Genomic DNA, 21,280 nt, shown 5'->3' on the forward strand with positions numbered 1-21,280 from the left:
GCACTGGTATGCAAAAGTTAAATGAGCCTCAACTTTTACCCCACATTCTGAACAAACATGAACACAAAGTGGATTATAAATCTAAATGTCAAATGTACAGCTACTAAATGTTCAGAGAAAAATCATTTCTATTTGAGCTGCTGAGAGATCCTAGAAACAGAGTCAGAAGTGTGAGACATGAAAGACAACACCCATACATTAGACCACAGGAAGCATCTTTCCGAAGACACCATTTAAAAAATGGAAAAGCAGGCTGAGAGATGGTATTTACAAACCATATACCTGATAATGGACTTATATCTGAAATAAATAAAGAACACTTAACACTTTACCAGGAAACAAAGAACCCAATTAAAAACTGTCAGGTGATTTGCATACATAGTTTACCAATGAAGATAAATGGCTAGCCAATAAGCACATGAAAATAGCTAGCCAATAAGTACACTAAGATATGCTTAACATCATTGGTCCCTGGAACACTGCAAACTAAGACCACAACAAGGTATTTCTATACATCAGTTGGGATGACATAGAATAACAGAACAATGTCAATACCACGAGTCACTGACACTCTCAGATACTGCTGATGGCAATGTAAAGTTGGCACAACTGCCACGGAAAGCTCTGGCAATTTTCTATACATTTATTTACAATGGCCATAGGGTCTACAAATTCAATGTAGTTAATCAGAAAATTGAAATGTATGTCCAAGCAGAAACCTATTTGCCAGCATTCGTCACAACTTGATTTAAAGTTGCCACAAATGGGAAACATCCCAAATGCCCTTCAGCTGTGTGAAATGGACCATCAAAATGCAGCACATACCTACAAAAGGACACCATTCAATAACAAAAAGAAACTATTGATATAGGCAGCAACATGGCTGAACCTCTAATGCATTGCACTGAGAGAAAGAAGCCAGATAACAAAGACTATCTACAGTAAATGTTATACACATGTGTAGAAAGTCACAGTAAATTCAATAAGCAATATAATGCACATATATTGATAATAAAAGAATATGTAATTACATAAAGAGCGTCTAATCCTATTTTGATTGTGGGGGTCATCCTGTGACTGTATTTGTCAAAATACACAGACTTTTTAGTGACAGAGAAAATTTCACTCTATGTAAACTTGAATACTTTTAATATGAAGATGTATCTGTCATCATCCCGTTAAACTTTTATAGATGGTATATATCTACAGAGAATACATAAGGAAAGAGTTAATAATGGCTCATGGAATCAGAATGAGTCAGGTTTCTCTACAGTCTTAAAGAGATACCCTTGACAAATTGAAATAAATGCAATGCCCATGAATGGGGGACAAATTAATAAATTATAGAACGTTCAGGGAAAAATATAGTCACTTAAAAATTATGGCTACTTCCATTTGCTGGCTTGGAATCTACAAAGAGTGCATACTGTCTGAATGCTTAAAAAGATTTCTTTTACCAATCCGTAGCCATTTATTTTTATGAAGCTCAGAGCAGAAACAATAACACCATGAGTAGTGTTTTGGGGAGGAGTATGTTTAGGCTGCTGCAGGCAAGTTCCTGGGGAGCTGGCGAACAATCTGGGGGAGTTTCCAAAAAGTGTTCAGTTGTGTCAAGTTTGAATTAGCTTCATGTGGTTTTCAGTGCCTTTGGTATATTTTGCAACAGAATGGGTTAAAGAAGAGCTATTAAAGCAATTTATGTAAGAAAGTGAGCATCAGCCAGGCATGGTGGCACATGCATTTAATCCCAGCACTCAGGAGGCAGAGGCAGGTGGATTTTTGTGAATTCAAGGCCAGCCTGGTCTACAGAGTGAGTTCGAGGGCAGCCAGGGCTGTTACACAGAGAAACCCTGTCTCAAAACAACAGCAACAAAAGCAAACATCTGAGAAGCCACCTCTTATCCAAGAACTTGAACATGACACATGACATGTGACATGTGTGCCGCCTCCAGAAGCAACTGATACTGAATTGTATGTGTCACAATCTCTTGCTTTATTTCAGTTTGACCTTATACATTTAAGGATGCTTGAGCAACAGACTTCTGAAAAACACGTTGTGCTGAATATCATCTTTCAGGGCATGGCTTTTTACTCAGTGTTACACCAGATTCACAGATGCAGTAACATGTTTGTGGTTAATTTACTTTCATGTGGTGATATCTTGCTTGTACAGATAAAGCCTGTCTGAAGGTCAGAGAATGGAGTTTGCCGCTAGCTAAGCATAGAGGTCTGGAGGTCTGTACAGACAGACAGGAGGGAGACGACATGTAGCTACTGGGAAGATAGGACATCAGGCATTCTCCAGTAAGCCAAGGCCACATGGAAATACTTAGATTAATAGAAATGGGTTAATAATTAAGAGAGAGCTAGCCAATAAGAAGCCTGAGCCGTTGGCCAAACAGTTTATAATTAATATAGGCCGCCATGTGTTTATTTGGGACTGAAGGGCAGGAAAGAAACTCAGTCTGCACTTTCACACTTATAATACTCTATCCTGGTAACAGAGCAAAGATTCTCTAACTATATCAGAATATTAGAGGTGTCACTACTCATCTCTAATGACTAAATGTTGCAATAAGCATTGGTTTTAGGATCTAAAGTTAGAAATGTGTGCCTGGGGTAATGAGGAATCACAGTGATGTAACTTGTGTATAGGAATTCCTTTTTCAGTGATGAATGCAGATCTAGTATGGTGCACAAAGCAGTTAAAGAAATGGGATCTTCATTCTGAACACTGTGATAGCCAGGGCATTCTCTCAGACAATGAATGTTGTAGCCCAACTGCCCTCCTGTTCCTCTTAAAGCTTTGACATATTCTTTTTTTTTTTAATTTAAATTAGAAACAAGCTTCTTTTACATGTCAATCTCAGTTCCCTCTCCCTCCCCTCCTCCCCTGCCCCCCACCGACCCCCCATCCCAACTCCTTTCTGCTCCCCAGGGAGGGTGAGGCCTTCCTTGGGGGATCTTCAAAGTCTGTCATATCATTTGGAGCAGGGCCTAGGCCCTCCCCAGTGTGTCTAGGCTGAGAGAGTATCTCTCTATGAGGAGAGGGCTCCCAAATTCATTTGTGTACTAGGGGTAAACACTGATCCACTACCAGTGGCCCCATAGATTGTCCAGACCTCCAAACTGACCTCCTCCTTCAGGGGGTCTGGAACAGTCCTATGCTGGTTTCCCAGCTATCAGTCTGGGGACCATGAGCAACCCCTTGTTCAGGTCAGCTGCTTCTGTGGGTTTCTCTAGCTTGGTCTTAACCCCTTTGCTCATCACTCCTTCCTCTCTGCAACTGGATTCCAGAGTCCAGCTCAGTGTTTAGCTGTGGGTGTCTGTGTCTGCTTCCATCAGCTACTGGATGAAGGCCCTAGAATGGCATATAAACTAGTCATCATTCTCATTATCTGAGATGGGGTTTTAAGGTAACCTCTGTACTATTGCTTAGATTGTTAGTTGGGGTTGACCTTGTAGATCTCTGGACATTTCCCTAGTGCCAGATTTCTCTTTAAACCTATAATGGCTCCCTCTATGATGGTATCTCTTTTCTTGCTCTCCTCTATTCCTTCCCTGACTAGATCTTCCTGCCCACTCCTGTCCTCCTCTCCCCTCCCCTTCTCTTTCTTCTAACTCCCTCTCCCCTCCTGTTTTCACATATTCTTAAAATGCTATTTTTTATTAAACATATAATACCCAAATGCACAATTCTTAGAAAGAAAAGCCTAAACAAAGAAACAAACATGGATACTGAAGTTTTCCTTTTTATCCCTAACCCAGGCTTTTTCCTTCACTCACACAATCACCATTCCTCAGTTTTGTTTTCTAGGCGCTCCCACCATCAGCTTAGTTTGAAATCAAAATACTTTAATTAGAAAGACAAAAAATGATAAAGTTAAAAAACACACACACGAAGAAGAAGGCATTCTGATTTAACACTCATTTGAATTAAAATTATCACAAAGAAAGAGCAGAAAAAAGAATTTCAAATTTATGGAAAGAGCAAAATGTGCTGGTTTGGTTTTCTATTTATTATTTCATCAAATAACTCATCACACATTTTTTGGTTTGTGAAATGCTCAGAGTAAGCATTAAACACGTATCCATTTTCAAACTTATTTGTGTACTAGGGGTAATAATTAATAATAATAATAATAATAATAATAATTAAATAATAATAGTAATCGCCCCCAGTTAGACGATTTATAGATTGTCTACCGTTACATCACACTGTTAGCACCAAGCTAACCGGGCAGAAAGGACACCAGTGTGTGCAAATCCTTCATATGCTACAAGTAACTATCTCATCCAGGGCACAATAAAAAATGTCCCCGACTCTCAGTTTCTCTACCTGCCAAACGACCGTTGTAAAGATTGAATGAGATATGTAAATTGTACAACATTCAGCACATATAAGCCCTCTTGTGAATATAAACATACCTGCTTCTCTGCATTCTTCCTGCTCCTTTAATACCTAACTCAGCTCATAACGATTGTAATTGCCCTGGATGGAACTAGAAAAAAAATCATCCTGAGTGAGGTAACCCAGACCCAGAAAGACAAACATGGTGTGTACTCTTTCGTAAGTGGATATTAGTTGTAAAGAAAAAGATAACTATGCTACAATCCACAGACCCAGAGAGACTGGGTAACAAGGAGGCGGGGGTGGGGGGCGAGGGGGGGCACATGGATCTCCCTGGGAAGGGGAAATAGAAGAGATCTTTTGGGTGGACTGGGAGCAGGTGGGGGGTGGGAGCTGGGGCCTGGATAGAGTAGGAGAGTACTGAAAGATGACTGGAAATGGGGGGAGCAGCATTTCAGGGCCATATAGAAACCTGATACAAGGGACACTCCATGAATCTACAAGAATGACCCTAGCTAAGACTCCTGGCAATAGTGGATACATAGACTAACCTGGCCATCTCCCATGGCCAGATTGGTCACTACCCCAATTGTCGTCAGAGAGCATTAATTCAGTAACTGGTGGAAACAGATGCAGAGACTCACAGCCAAACGTTAGGCCAAGCTCAGGGAATCCTGCTGAAGAGACGGAGGAAGAACTGTAGGAACCAGAGGGGTCAAGGACATCACAAGAAAATCCACAGAAACAACTAACCTGGCTCATAGGATCTCACAGAGTCTGAACCAACAACCAGGGAGCCTGCATGGGACTGGCCTAGGCCCTCTACATATATGTGACAGTTGTGTAGCCTGGTCTACTTGTGGGACTCCTAACAATGGGAATAGGGGTTGTCCCTAACGCTTTGTCTGACTCTTGAGATCCTATTCCTCATGCTGGATTCCCCGGCCTTAACACAAAGGGAGGAGTTTAGTCTCACTGCACCTTGATATGCCATGCTTTGTTGGCACCCATGCGAGGCCTGCCATTTTCTGAGAAACAGAGTAGTGGATTGAGGGGGCCTGAGGGTGGGCAGAAGGGATGTTAGGGGAGGGAATAGGAGAAGGGGAGGAAGGGGAAACTTCAGTTGGGCTGTAAAATAAATAAAATAAAATAAATTTCAAAAAACAAATGAAATAAAAAGAAAAGAAATGAAAAAGCACAGGCAAACAAACAGCAAAAAACAAAAAACAAAACAAAAATAACCTGCCACCCCTCATCCCTGTTTCCCTAACCCCTTCCTTTCCTAAGAGAAAACAGAAGAAAACCAGCCAAGCACCATCCTTGGTGGCTTTATAGCTACTAATCTATAGAGGCTGCACACTCCCCCAGGGTTCTCCTGAATGCAGAATCCCGTTAGGGCACGGGAACTCCAGCTTCAGACCCTTCTTTTGCCCATTGGTCCCTTTATGGCTTTATGGGAACAAAAGGTCTAGTCCAATCAGGGCAAAATCATTACATGCTTCTTTAACTAGCACTGGGGTAGAGGGGGACAATAAAGAGGAAAAATAGTAGTCTCTTTTTAAAGAAGAATGTGCCAAATATGTGTCCTAGTGCCAGGTCAGATTAAGAGGCCCACAGGGAAAGAAGGAGCATGGCTGCAAGATAACCTGGACAGGATGAGACAAGGAGACCACTCCTCAAAAGGTTATCTGGTGCCAAAGGATCACTTTGGCCATGATTCCTCTCAAGGCTTCTTCCATTGTGGAACATCCAGTCCTCTAGCCCTACGCCTGTCTATTTTCTTAACTCCCAGTGTTCTCTTGAAAGTGTACTGCCGCCCTGATGATACACACCAGTGATCTGAAATACCTTCCCCAGGGAAACAATTCTGAAACTGCTTTCTCCCTGCTCAACCACATCCTCCACTAGATGTCCCATCTTCAAGTTCTAAAGCAGAGTTTTCAGATTCAGTTTTCAATGGGGCTTTACGGAGACTCTGCCTTTTCGTTCCAGTCCACACCAAGACATTAAATGACCAGTGGCTACCGCCATTGCTTGCTAAAAGAATTCACATGAGTTTGCCCTGGTCACTGTCCCTGATAGAGGGGAAGCAGCTGCTTAGAACCTTAACTTAAATGGAACTGAACCACTGCTCTCTTACATCCACTCAGACGTGCCATTGGATGCAAACATTGGATGATGGAGACAGGTGGAGTAATATTCTGTAAGATGGGGCCAGCCACCTGGGAACCTTTCTTCTCTGTTACTTGAAATAACCAGGTAACCACACTCTCTCTCAAAAAATCCCACAGTCGGAGGAGCAAACTCATTTCCAGCTTTGGCTAGGGGGCCATCGCCTGCTTGGTGCTCCCAGGCCCCTCCCACTCTCCGTTCTTACCTGCTATATGATGAAGGTGCAAGCCGAGGCTCAACATCAGCGGCAGGAAGATCATGGTCTGTGTCGATCTGAAATGGACAATGAGAGAGTCTCAGGGCTTGGTGAGATTTCTCAGTCTCTGCTGGTTTAACTACTCCCAAGAGCATGGTAATGACCCAGATACAAATCTTGTGGGAGACACAGGTGACAGCGAAGGCAAGAGGAGAAGTAAGCAGTAGGTGCCTTTTCTGCAGAAGAGGGCATGCACAGTAAGGAGGAAGAAGGCACTCTTTCTGAATTCAAATGAGATGCTCTTCTTCCTTCTGGGGAGGCCTTGTCTGGAGAAGGGGCTGGACCTCCTCAGTCACCCACATCATTTCACTTCTAAAGTTGAATCAGTATCAAAATCTTGAACACCAGCCTTGTTTACAAATTAAATAAGTACACCATCTTCTCTAGCTGGACCAGAACTTGGAGAGAAAACCCTGGAGAACAGATCAGCTTGGGAGATCAGATTCCTAATTGGTTGAGCAGGAAAACACCAAGTCTTGAGTGCTGTTACCCATCATGCCTGTTGTGTAAATTGCCTCTCCTTTTTGTTGTTGTTGTTGTTTGGTGGGGTTTTTGTATGTTTGATTTTTATATCCCATTTCCCTCTCTCTCCCATCCTTCCACTCCCCATACCATCTTCCCATCCCATCCCTTCTCCCCTGACTCCTCAGAAAGGGTGAGGCCCCCCATGGGGATCATAAAAGTCTATCACATCATTTGGGGCAGAACTAAGGCCATCCCCCCTGTATCTAGGGTGAGCAAGATATCTCTCCATAGGGAATGGGCTCCAAAAATGCCACTTCATGCATTATGGATAAATACTGGTTCCATTGCCAGCAGCCACATAGATTGCCCCCTCCCCCCCCACTTACACCCACACTCAGGGGGTCTAGTTTGGTCTTATGCAGGTTCCCCAGCTGTCAGTCTGGAGTCTGTGAGCTCCCACTTGCTCATGTCAGCTGTTTCTGTGGGTTTTCCCAGCATGGTCTTGACCTCTTTGTTCATCATTCCTCCCTCTCTACAACTGGATTCCAGGAGTTTGGCTCAGTGCTTAGCTGTGGACCTCTGCTCAAAAGCAATCTATAGATTCAATGCAATCCCCATCAAAATCCTGGCACAATTCTTCACAGACCTTGAAAGAAAAATACTAAACTCCATATGGAAAAGCAAAAAACCCAGGATAGCCAAAAAATCCTGTGCAATAAAGGAACTTCAGGATGCATCACCATCCCTGACTTCAAACTCTGATATAGAGCTATAGTAATAAAAACAGCTTGGTATTGGCACAAAAACAGACAGGTAGACCAATGGAATCAAATTGAAGACTCTGATATTAATCCACACACCTATGAACACCTGATTTTTGACAAAGAAGCTAAAATTATACAATGGAAAAAAGAAAGCATCTTCAACAAATGGTTCTGGCTAACTGGATGATGACATGTAGAAGACTGCGGATAGATCCATATCTATCACCATGCATGAAACTTAAATCCAAATGGATCAAAGACCTCAACATAAATCCAGCCACAATGAACCTCTTAGAAGAGAAAGTGGGAAGTACCCTTGAATGAACTGGCACAGGAGTCTGCTTCCTGAACATAACACCAGTAGCACAGACACTGAGACCCAAAATTAATAAATGGGACCTTCTGAAGCTGAGAAGCTTCTGTAAGGCAAAGGACACAGTCAACAAGACAAAACGGCAACCCACAGAATGGGAAAAGATGTTCACCAACCCCACATTTGGTAGAGGGCCGATTTCCAAAATATACAAAGAACTCAAAGACATCAAAACACCAAATAATCCAATTAAAAATGAGGTACAGATCTAAATAGAGAATTCTCAATAGAGGAATCTTAAATGGCTGAAAGGCACTTAAGAAATTGCTCAACATCCTTAGCCATCAGGAAATGTAACTTGCCTCTTAGTGAATTTTCTAATTACTATTTTTAATTATTTTTTGGAACAGGGTCTCCTATTGTCCAGACTGACTCTACCTATGTAGCCGAGACTGGCTTTGAACTCCTGTTTCTTCTGCTTCTTCCCTCTGAGTACACACTTCCCTCTGAGTTCCCACTGTGCCTGCCCTACTTTTTATTTATTTGAACACATTAAATGGCGATGATTTATTACTTATTATAAATTATGCCTCAGAGAAGCTGGTTTTAAGATTTATATGCTGAAGATATATTCATGTTGTAAAAACTTTATTAACCACTAATTGTATAAACAATGAATTCCATTGTGACTTTTCACACATGAACTTTAATTATATTTACTCCCATTACCCTATATGCCCCCATCTCCTTATGGCCCCTTTCCTCATTAGCAGTTCTCCTACTTTCACATATTTTTTCCTACAAACGGCATTGAATTCTTCTTTAAGGCTGAATAATGTTCTATTGTATACATATGCAATATATTTTTTATCCATTCATCCATCAGTGGGCACCTGGACCAATGTCATAACTTGGCTGCTATGAATGGTACAGCAATAAGCATGGATACCACGTATTTAGGTGGATGACTTAGATTTCATTGGGTTCTCAGGAGGGGAACAGATGGACCATATGATGGTACCAGCTTTAGTTTTTTTGAGGAATATCCATCCTAATTTCCATGTGGCTGTACTAATTTTCATTCCTATTAACAGTGTGCAAGGGTTCATTTTGCCTGCATCTTTTCTAGCACCTGGTGTGTTTTGCTTTTTCTTTGATGATAGCCATTCTTCCAGGGGGTGGGGAGGAAACTCAGTGTTTTCTGAGAGCTCTAGACAAAGCAGGTAGAGCTCTGGGGTCTAGTGGGGATGGTAGGTATCATGGATCCTGCTCCAACTCAGCCTAGTTTCACCTCCTGTTTCCTTTCTGATTTCAGGTTTTCTGCATCCACAGAATACTCATGTTTGAACACAGATGGGATGGCACACTGCTGTCAGTTCTCCCTTGAAAGGAACCTTCTCCAGGGAAGGCTGTACATGTAAGTCCTGGGGAAGCAAAGCTGGTCAGAGAATACAGTAAGCTGGTGGAGGGATTCTCTTTGAGCCCTAGTAATGTCATTTGCATTTTTAGAAGAGGATGTTGCTTTGGTTAGAGAATTGCCTACTATCGGAAGGATGAGTTAGTTGGCAATGCAGACTAAGGACAGTGTGATAGCTTGCAATAGGGTGCTAGGGCTAGAAGAGGGAAGTGATCTGTTGAGGGTTTTATTTTCTATGTGTTCCTTAAATTTGTTTTTTTTAAATGTTTAATCGCTTTATTAGAATTATTAAAGTTAACACACAAAGAAAGCTGTATAAACCTAATACAGATTCTAAAAAGTAGAATATTAATTCAGTGAGTTGGTTCACATATACATAGAGTTGTGTTACCAGCACCAGTATTTAATTTTGCAACATTGTAATTACTACTAAAAGTTAGAGAAATATCCATTTCCTCTTCATTTTCCCAGAATCCCTAGCAGTTACCAGTCTGCTTTGTGTCTTGGTCAACTACTTGTGCTGAACATTTCACGTAAATGACATCAAGTAGCTCTTGACCTTTTGTGGCTAGCCTCTTGCTATGAGCATGTCAAGATTCATCTGTTGTGCATCACATCAATACTTTCTCTCTTCATAATGGGAAGTTATTCTGTTGTATAATGAGCCACATTTGTTTATCACTTGCTATTTCTTGTGAGAACAAAATATGTTCTGTTCATATCTGGGTCTGTAACCTGTTTTGAGTTAATTTTTGTGGATAACTAAGGTTTTTTTGCACATGTTTCAATAAAATATATTTTAAAAAACAAAACTATACTTTTTCTGTAGAACTGTCTTGGCATTCTGGATGATCGATGTGGGAACGTATTGCTGGACTTTTCGTCTATTTTGCTCAGCTCTGTGTCTGTTCCACGCCCCTATCACACAGTGCTAATTACTGTAGCTTTGGGGTAAGTTTGAAATCAGGAAGTGAGACCTACAACTTTGTTCCTTCTCAAGTCCTCTCTCTCCGTCACTCAGCCCTTCCTACTTCTTTCCTCCTCTCCCTTGAACTTCTGTATGAATTTTCGTATAGACTTGTCTATTCTTCACAAACGGATCGGACTTTGTGCTTTGGTAAGAATTGCCTTGACCCCGCAGTTCCATCCAAGGGGAATCTGATCATCTCAACATTAAGACCTCCAAGCCCTGAAAGAAACCTACCTGTCTGGTTGCTTTTCCCTTTTTTTCCTTTAAAAACATTATCTGTTGTTATTATTATTATTGGTGATATGGGCGAGTGGGTACATGTGCTCTGATGTGCACATGGAAGCCAACTTTATGAATTTGGTTCTCTCCTTCTACCTTTCTGTGAGGATTGGGAATGGCACTTAGGTCTCCAAGCTTGCTTAACAAGCACCTATACTCACTGAGTGATCTCACCATCCCAAGCTTTTAAAACTTTGTATTGGCACATTTAAATGTTACAAGTTCTAAAACTTTTTACTGGCATATTTAAACGTTACACTTTCTAATAATTACAATAATTTGAACAAAAAAGATGGCCCTCTGATTAAACTGCATGTTGCAGCCTGCAGGACACCATGGACCATCTCAGATTTTATTCTAGATCTCACCACCTCCCACCCAGCTTCCTCCCCTCCCCATCAGGAAGTTCTTTCCCCTTTCCCTTTCCTGCCAGCCAGACCTGCAGATGGCAAACAGAAGACTTCGTTACAAGTTGTTATGGATTCGGTGATGTGTCAAAGAGAGCCCAGTCATTTAAACTTGGTCCAACTTCTTCACATTACAAAGTTAAACAGTGTAAAGAAGTAAAATTGGACTGCAACATTCATGGAGTACTTGGTGCATGTGGCTGGTGCTTGTCTCTCCATCTGCCTGCTCCTGTCTGTCTGTCTGCTCCTTTCCCTTGAAGGAAGAGATTCTCCCACACATTTCTGGGTTCTTCAGTTTCCATTTACTGAGTTTCAGGAAGGCAGCCACATCGGGTATTTCAGACAAGTGTGAGGAGAAAATGGAGTAAGAGTGTGTGAGTCACTGACTGGGCCATTTTCTATATTTTGAAAGAAAACCTATAGGGAATTGCTGACTGTATAGATAAGTAGTTACAAAAACACAGCAAAGCTCCTGGGCTTGGGGATGGAGGCATTAGGGTAGCAGACAGCCAGCAACAGCCATCAGATCTGAGGTGCCTGCCAGAGTTCCAAGTGAAGCTGCTCGGAGGTGGAAGGGCAGACAGTCCCAAGTTGGAGGTTATGATAAGACCTTGTGTAATAATGACATAGGCCACAGCCTGCATGACGTCAGCCCTGAGAGATGGGAAATTCAAAGTATGCAGCAATGGACCTGGGGTATTTCAGTATGTCTGCACCCCTGTGAGGAGAGGCACCAGCAAAGATGAGGCAGGCGAAGGGCAGAAGACCAGACGATGGCACTTGTTAACTATAGATTCCACTCTGGGTATTCTGATCTTTGGTAGATTCAAAGCATGCTGATGCTAAACAGACTACCCTCCCCAAATCAGTCAGTTATAAGAGGTGGCATCGATTGGACCAGGAACTCTTGTTTAAATGTAAACCAGGCAACTCAAGAGTCTTTGTGATCCATGGCCTGCTTTATTGGGGACCTTGACATTCATGTTCACTATGTCATACTCCTCACAACCAAACACTATGAAACTAGTGACAAGTCCTCACTGAAAGCAAGCAGAATTGTGTTAATTCATCCTAAATTTGCTTATTCTGCCTCACTTCTTTCTCCTGGTGAATTAGTAATGCAGACATCTCCCTTCTGCTTCCTGGATAACCCCAATGTTTCCCCATGTGGGACCCTATGGCACAAGGCTTTTTTTTTTTTCCTTTGAGATTTCTAAGTATATCAGACTATCTTCTCAATGACAAAATGAACAAACACTTGACATACCAGGTATTCATTCTTTAAATAACAAAGTCCTTAGGTTGTTTTCAGGAGATGTCTTCAGAATCCACTTGAGGGGGGATGAAACTGGTATTTCTAGAATGGACAGTCTTGGAAGAAGCCAGACCACCTGGCCAAGACATTGTGTTAACAAAAGCTCAGAAAGGCCCATCAGACCCTGTTGACAGGGTTGGGGTGAGGTGGGCGGTGTGAGCTGGTGATGGGGGAAGTATTTCTGTGTATGTTTATCTTATTGATTGTTGAATAAAGTTCTGTTTGGCCAATGAGGCAGCAAGTTAGACGGGATTAGGAGTCAAAGAGGATTCTGGGAAATGTAGTAGAGAAGTGGTGATCCAGGCAGGAAGTGACAAAGCAAGGAGACTCATATTTAAGGAAGGAGAAGTAGGAAGTGGCCCCTTTTTCCCCTCGGCGCCTCCTCCATCGGCGCCATGTGAGCCACCGGCAAGAGAGGGTGCCAGTGGAAGGCATCCTCTATAAGATAAGTCTTATAAAATATATAGATTTATGATAATTAAGACTGAGCTAACAGATGAGAATCCTAGTCATTCATTGGCCAAGCAGCATTTGTATCTAATATAAGTCTGTGTATTATTTTGTCCATCCACGTGGCGGGCAGAACTTGGGCGGCTGGCAGAGATCGCCCATGTGGCCATAGGGCTTGGGCAGCTTTGGCGGAAAGATTTATCGTAACAAGCTGGCTCAAAAATGTGAGCATGGGAGAGCTGCCCCCATCCTCCCCATCACCTGTATCAGGTGGGAGAGCTGGCCCTGTACCTTGCCTTGGCATCACAGTACAGTTGACCCTGTGAGCTGGCCTGAAGTTGTGAGAATGGAAGAGATGGCCCCACTACTTGCTGGTCATGTGATAGCATGAATGAGAGAGAGAGAGGCTCCCCATGCACACACCCTTTACCCCTCGACACCTGTGGCAGGTGAGAGATATGGCCCCAGGGTCTTGAGAGTGGGAGAGCAGGCCCTTTACCTTGCCTGGGCAGCACAGTAGAGCTGGTCTCAGGGACATGAAAGCAGGAGAGCTGGCCTTGCTCTTCACCAGCCACAACACTCTGGAGAGTGGGCCCCACACCCTGTCTGGGTAACACAGTAGAGCTAACTGGTGGGAGTGGGGGTAGAGGTGGAGGGCAGGGGAACAGGCCCCACTTCTTGCTTCCTGCTGTGTTGGGTGAGCCAGCAGGGGTAGTGCTGGAGAGCTCTCCCTGGTGGTGAGGATGAGGGAGAACTGGCAGGCTGACCAACCCAGCTACCACCCAGTTCCAGAACCATGGCTATAAGTTGGCCCACCTCAACATCCACCCCTTCTATAAACTGCCAGAGCATGTAAAAGGGCCAGTCCTATAGATCCAAAACTACAGGGCCTCCATGACACAGGTCAACAACAGGACAGCCAGGAGAAGACCCAGTGAGAGGCCAGTATTGTGGTGTAGCAGGAACCAAAGTCCTTGAGCCAGACCAATGACTCATTACAACAAACACTTGTAAGTAACAATGTATGAGTCCGCAGTCACTGTGTCCTTACCTTTATTTCAGGAAAGGCCACATCACATAGGTAATGCTCTGGGCGTACTACTTGTGATGTACCTTAGCTGAACCCAACAATGGCCATCCTCTTATCAAAATGCAAGCATCACTTAAAAAGTTACTGCCTTCATGCATGGCAGCAGGCCTGGCACTTGCCAGCATTCTTATTTTTAAAACATGAAAGGATGACATACAGCAGAGTTCTCACTTCTGGTCCAGCTTCCATTTCGTCAATAGCCAATCAATGGAACTTTTCTGGAACACTGTCTCCCTGGAAAGCTGAGGAACAGGCTATTCTAAAGGCACTTTCCAGCCTGCAAGCTCCTGTCCTATTAATTTTGCTTCTAGGGAAAATGTGACCCGTGCCATGAATAAGAACACAGACTCTAAAACCAGACACATATGCAATAAAATTACAAATTATTAGCTTCTAACACTTTGGACAACTTATAAAAGCTTTTCACTTTCTTTCCAATAATAATAATAATAATAATAATAATAATAATAATAATAATAACCATCTCATGCCAGAATCTTATTCTCCTCTAATCCTCTAACTTCTACATCCGCCAGGCATCTTAGTTTAGCCCTCTCCTTTCTGCTATCCATTGGCATCCGCTTAACTCAGACTCTCATCACTTCTGCTGCTGCCCTAAGATAACTTCCTCACTGCTTGTTCCCCCTTTGTGCCGTGGCTTCCTCTCTACCAGTCTTGATGAGACTGGAATCATTTTTCACTCTTTTTCTCCCTTTTGACTTCTGACTCATCAACTCATCCTATAAGTCTCTCTAGTCACAAACACTCAGAACCTAATCATTTGTCACCACCCCCAGAGATTCCATATCAGTGGGGGTCATTGTCATCTCTTGTGATGATTTCTGCAATTGATAATAAAACACTAAGATCCTAATCCCACCATCTGACATTTGATGTTCAATTCAGCAGCCAGAGTGATTCTTTTAAAACATACGTGCTATTGTTTATGGAGTCAAGTTTTTCTAGGAACACTTTTTAATTCCTTTCCTGCCCTGGCCTCTTTTGCCTCATTAGTCACAAAATAATAACCCATGCCCTTTCCATGAACAAGAACACTCAGGTTGGTTATGAAAATTCTAATCTCATTTTACTTTGTATTTTGTTTTACTCTACCTTTGTTTATGAGTTTTTAATGGAATCACACAGTCTTGTTAAATGCCTTATATTGTACTACATTCAACACAAACATTTCCTAACTTACTTTATGTAGTTCCCTGTATCTTGAGTGTATTGTAAAACTATCATGTAGCTCATTACTGGTATGTCAAGTGATTATACGTTAGTCTTCCCTGCTAAAATGTAAGCCTTTTGAATTTATTTAGGGTCTTGGAATTTTGTTGAATAGACAATAAATTGCTACTCAGAAGCATGATCATTCCCTCGGGAGCCTGGCTCTTAGACGGACTCTTTCTCTTTTAGATAAACAAAACTTTAGGAAGAATTTCCTTTCAGTTAAGGCCACAATGGGATGAAGTAGTAACAGGCAGACAACCATCATCCTAGGACTTGCTTAAGATAAGGGCCCACATTGAAACAAGAGTTTCCATTGGTGGAAGGTGCTTGCAAGGTTGTCAACACAGGCATTTTAAGACCCTCTCTTATCAACTTGTCTAAATCTCTAGTCAGTGCAAATAAGACCTTTGTCTTCTGAGTTCGTGTGAGAACCATATTTTCTGAATGAATAGGTCTTCAGAGCCTTTATACTTAGGGAAGCAAAAGTCAAGTACAATAAAGTGAAGGAAGCATCGATTCTTTTACAGCCAGACAAGCAAGGTCTGGAGAGTTTAGAGGATATAAGGAATGAATGGAGAGTTTAGAGGATGTATGGGATGAATGGAGAGTCTGGAGGATGTATGGAATGATCAAAGACCTCAACTTAAATCCAGTCACACCAAACCTCTTAGAAGAGAAGGAAAGTGGTACCCTCAGATGAACTGGTACAGGAGACTGCTTCCTGAACATAACACCAGTAGTACAGACATTGAAATCGACAATTAATAAATGGGACCTCCTGAAACTGAGAAGCTGCTGTAAGGCAAAGGATGCAGTCAACAAGACAAAACGGCAGCCCACAGAATGGGAAAAGATATTCACCAACCCCACATCTAACAGAGGCCTAATTTCCAAAATATACAATGAACTTAAGAAGCTAGTCTCCAAAACACCAAATAATCCAATTAAAAAGCGAGGTCCAGAACTAAATAGAGAATTCTCAATAGAGGAATATAAAATGGCTGAAAAACACATAAGAAAGTGCTCATCATTCTTAGCCATCAGAGAAATGCAAATCAAAACAACTCTGAGATACCATCTTGCTCCTGTCAGAATGACTAAAATAAAAAACACCAATGACAGTTTATGCTGGAGAGGATGTGGAGAAAAAGGAACTCTCCTCCACTGCTGGTGGGAGTGCCAACTCATACAGCCACTTTGGAAATCAGTATGGCAGTTCTTCAGGAAAATGGGAATCAGTCTATTATAAGATCCAGCAATTCCACTCTTAGGCATATACCCAAAAGAAACACATTCATACAACAAGGACATCTGTTCAACCATGTTCATAGCAGCATTATTTGTAATAGCCAGAACATGGAAGCAACCTAGATGCCTCTGAACTGAAGGATGGATAGAGAAAATGTGGTACATTTACACAATGGAGTACTTCTCAGTGGGGGAAAAAAAATGGAATCTTGAAATTCCCAGGCAAATGGATGGAACTAGAAAAAACCATCCTCGCCTGGCGGTGGTGGCACATGCCTTTAATCTCAGCACTTGGGAGGCAGAGGCAGGTGGATCTCTGTGAGTTCAAGACCAGCCTGGTCTACAAGAGCCAGTTCCAGGACAGTCTCCAAAGCCACAGAAAAACCCTGTCTGGAAAAAACCAAACAAACAAAACAAAAGAAAGAAAGAAAGAAAGAAAGAAAGAAAGAAAGAAAGAAAGAAAGGAAGGGAGAAAGAAAGGAAGAAAAAGAAATAATCCTGAGTGAGGCATCTCAGCCACAAAAAGACAAACATGGTATGTACTCACTCATACATGGATTTTAGACCTAGAGCAAAGGAGTACCAGACTACAATCCACATTGCCAGAGAAGCTAGGAAGAAAGGAGAACCCTAAAAGACACATACATGGTTCCCCAGAGAAGGGGAAAGGGAAAAGATCTCCTGAGCAAATTGGGAGCATGGGGGGAGGGGAGAGGGAGGAGAAAGAGAAGGGGAGAGGAGGACAAGAAAGAGCAGGAAGATGGAGTCAGGGGAAGAATAGAGGAGAGCAAGAAAAGAGTTACCATAATAGAGGGAGCCTTATAGGTTTAGAGAGAAATCTGGCACTAGGGAAATGTCCAAAGATCTACAAGGTTGACCCCAACTAAAAATCTAAGCAATAGGGGAGAGCTACCTTAAAAGCCCTTCTCTGATAATGAGATTGATAACTACCTTATATGCCATCCTAGAGTCTTCATCCAGTAACTGATGGAGGCAGAAGCAGACACCCACAGCTAAACACTGAGCTGAACTCTGGAATCCTTGCAGAGAAGGAGGAGTGATGAGCAAAGGGGTCAAGACCAGGCTGGAGAAACCCACAAAAACATTTGACCTGGACAAGGGGTTGCTCATGGACCCCCCCCCCCAGACTGATAGCAGGGAAACCAGCATAGGATTGTTCCAGACCGCCTGAAGGAGGAAGTCAGTTTGGAAGTCTGGTTAATCTATGGGGCCTCTAGTAGTGGATCAGTATTTATCTTTAGTACACCAATGGACTTTGGGAGCCCAATCCACTTAGAGGGATACTCTCTCAGCCTAGCCACACAGGGGAGGGACTAGGCTCTGCTCCAAATGGTATAACAGACTTTGAAGATCCCCATGGAAGGCCTCATCTCCCTGGGGAGCAGAAAGGGGATGGGATAGGGAGTCAGTGGGGGGGGGCAGGGGAGGAGGGGAGGGAATTGGGATTGACATGAAAAAGAAGCTTGTTTCTAATTTAAATTTAAAAAAGAAAAAAATTAACTCATCATTTACAGGGCATCCACTCCTTCAGCTGCATGAACACAGTGATGACATGGATAAATGAAATGTGCAGGTGACCAGTCCATCTTTGCAGTCTCCTTTCTGAAATTCATTTGTGTTTTGTAAGTCAGTACCCTACCATCTATCTATTCTTGATGTCTGTCCTTTTTTTTTTTTTTTAAATGTACTGTGATGGATTCTACAAATCAGTGGGTTCACTATCAACTGGTCAAACCTCAGGAAATGAACAGTAATGCTTGTGGGTACTTGGATGACATGTTGTAAATGATAAATCACTCTTTGAGTTTACCGCCATTATGTCTTCTGAGGTGACAGGCAATCTTGGGCTTAGAAATTGTATGACTTTACATATGCCCATTTATTTCATCAACTCACTAAGGGTTCATCTAGTAGAAGTCTCTCTATTTTATTACTTACAGGGCTACCTACTTTGAGGTACCTCCCCTGTACCTCAAAGTACATATTTGCTTTCTAAGTACATATTTGCAAAGTAGTTACACCTCAAGTGTATTCTTTATCTGTCTTATTTTCAGTAGTTCGTATTTAACTTTCTCCCAAGTATAGTTATTAATAAATCACTCAGTTTTCTTCAGGTGGAGTTTTATGTAGCCCAGGCTGGCCTTGAACATCTGATCTTCCTTCTTTACTAGTGGAATGCTGGGATTATAGGCATGAGCCAATAATACACCTGGCTCCCTAGTAGAATTTTTAGCTCCCTTTCTCGTTATTTCTACACAAGAAGTACTTAGATCAATTTCTTCAGTTGCATTAGGAAGTCATATTTTTTTCCAGAGAAATCAAGAAAAAGTTTTAAGAGGCTCAAAAATCAGTTGCAGTTTCATTTTTTGGGTGTTGAATGTTTTGTTTCTTGCCATTTCTGTCATCTGACCAAATTAACAATGAAAGAAATTAACTTTGTCATGTTATAGAAATGCAGAAAAGCTTTCATTCTTTATTTTATTCATAATCTTTACTGAGTGCCAAGCTCTTATTACAGAACATACGGCACAGCCAACAAGCTTGAGAAAGTCTCCTCAATCTTTGAACAACCCAGGCACAGACTGGAAACATCTCAAGAATCCTAGATTGTTCCTTGCTGTAATAATGACCAGCATAACTGATACTGGATGTCTTGGTCTTAGCCAAAAGGCCAAGAGATGATCAGATCATGTTTGTGTATCATCTCATTATTACTAAAAATTCCCAGTTTTTTCTGGTTTGGTTTCTTACATACTTTAAGTGTCTGGGACGCCTAGCATGCCCAAGACAACCTAGATTAAAGAGACATCTGGACTAGAATAATGTGTCTGAATTAGCTACTGATTCTGAGATCAAGTATCTAAGACCAAAACTGAAGTTAGCTATGTTTGAAAATAATTTGAATGTGGTGCCTTTCAACAAAAGAAGGCAGAAGGCCCTGGGATTCTGTCACTCCTCATTGTATCATATCTACCGGGACTCAAGTATTTTTGTTAACAGTCAGTTTCCATAGATAATAAGGATCTTAGAGCCAGTGCCCAGTTGTCATGGGGATATGAGTAACTGTGTCATATTTAAATCATCTGTGGCATCATAGACAATTTATTCTCATTGTTACTCATCTCAAAAAGTTCAAGCTGCATCTCAATTTTTCATTCAATAAACACTGAGCTTCCCCAGTGTACACATTGGCTTTTGTGAGTCTTTATATTAGACCATGGAGAATTTGTAGTAGGATTCACTTAAGAAAAGACCCTTGCAAGTTAAAGGCATTATAACATAGTTAGAAGGTCAGAAGCCACACTAACTAGGAGCTGGTGTAAAAGGAATGGACACAGAGCAAGCTCCATGTGAACTGACTACAGAGATGGAGACTTTCTAGGGATGGGGTCCTTGAAGTGGTTTTTAATGCTCTGGGAAATTTGGCCTGAATGTTCTTTGGGTAGGCACCTGGGAAGTACAGAAACTAAACCTCAGAAATGCAAATGCATGGGAAAGCTGAGGGAACACAAAAGACTAAAGTGGTTTCTGCAATTCACACTGAACAATTATATGCTTCTTGCCAGGCAGAGGTGATAATGAGGTTGTAGTGCCCACCATCCAAAAATAGGTAAAATGTCAAAAGAGTGGGGAAATGATTAAATTGTGTGTGTGTGTGTGTGTGTGTGTGTGTGTGTGTGTGTGTGTGTGTGTGTGTATGTGCACTCGCGCATGCAGAACTGAAGGAGGATTGGCCACTCAGAGGGTCACTGTTCTTCTTCTATATGTTTGATCAGAAAGTCCTTGTTTAGAGTCAGAAAAGGTAAGCAAGAGAAAGGAGAAACTGTAAGACCATTGACAGAACTGTTGACAGAACAATTGGCAACTGATCAACCATATAGGTGAGAAAAAGAGAAGCAACAAGGATGACTGGAGTCTTAAGACCAAAACATTTTAGGGCTAGACAAAGAAGTTATTTCCATCACGGAAATGTCAGCTAATATTGGGGACTGAAGAAAGTACCTTAGTAAAAGAACACATTGCAAACTTACAAGATGCCTTGTAAGCTGATCAATCAACCCTGAAGCATAGTACCCCAGTGCATGGTATCTCAGCACTATCTGGAGATACTCCCACACTCTCTCACCATGCACGAATTCACCACCACAGCTCTCCTCTTAGGTATGTCAATAAATAGCAATTACTGCATTTTTAATTTTCCTAGTTCTCCTCTGATTATCTTATATGAGAAAATAAGCTACTTAGTAGGCTGCAATCATATTTTCTTAAATTTAACAGTGGTTAATGCAGAGCTGTGGAAACCATTTCCAAAGGATACATCTATAAAACATTCTGCATCTAAGATTCAGGGACCACTGCAGAAGAGGGGGCAGAAAGAGTATAAGAGCCAGAGGGTTAGGGTGTTTGCCGTGAGATTGTGTCCTCTAGAAATGTCGGAAACTATGCCCATAAAGATTCAGCAAACATGGCTGCCTAAACAGGAGCTGAATAAGGACAACGAAAGACATGGTAAAGGGGGAAAACCCATG

At 42.0% G+C, this 21,280-nt stretch overlaps 1 protein-coding gene across 1 annotated transcript in view; it reads right to left on the reverse strand.

The window, feature by feature from the left end:
• The window catches only part of Pdcd1lg2 (programmed cell death 1 ligand 2), a 60,247-nt gene that overhangs the window by 26,103 nt on the left and 12,864 nt on the right, over positions 1-21,280 (reverse strand). Inside the window, exon 2 of the mRNA XM_035441568.1 lies at positions 6,729-6,796. Within this exon, the coding sequence (XP_035297459.1) occupies positions 6,729-6,796 (68 nt within the window). The remainder of the gene's footprint in view (positions 1-6,728; positions 6,797-21,280) is intronic.

This window comes from Cricetulus griseus, chromosome 3 (genome assembly GCF_003668045.3).
Source record: "Cricetulus griseus strain 17A/GY chromosome 3, alternate assembly CriGri-PICRH-1.0, whole genome shotgun sequence".
NCBI classification, from domain to species: Eukaryota; Metazoa; Chordata; class Mammalia; order Rodentia; family Cricetidae; genus Cricetulus; species Cricetulus griseus.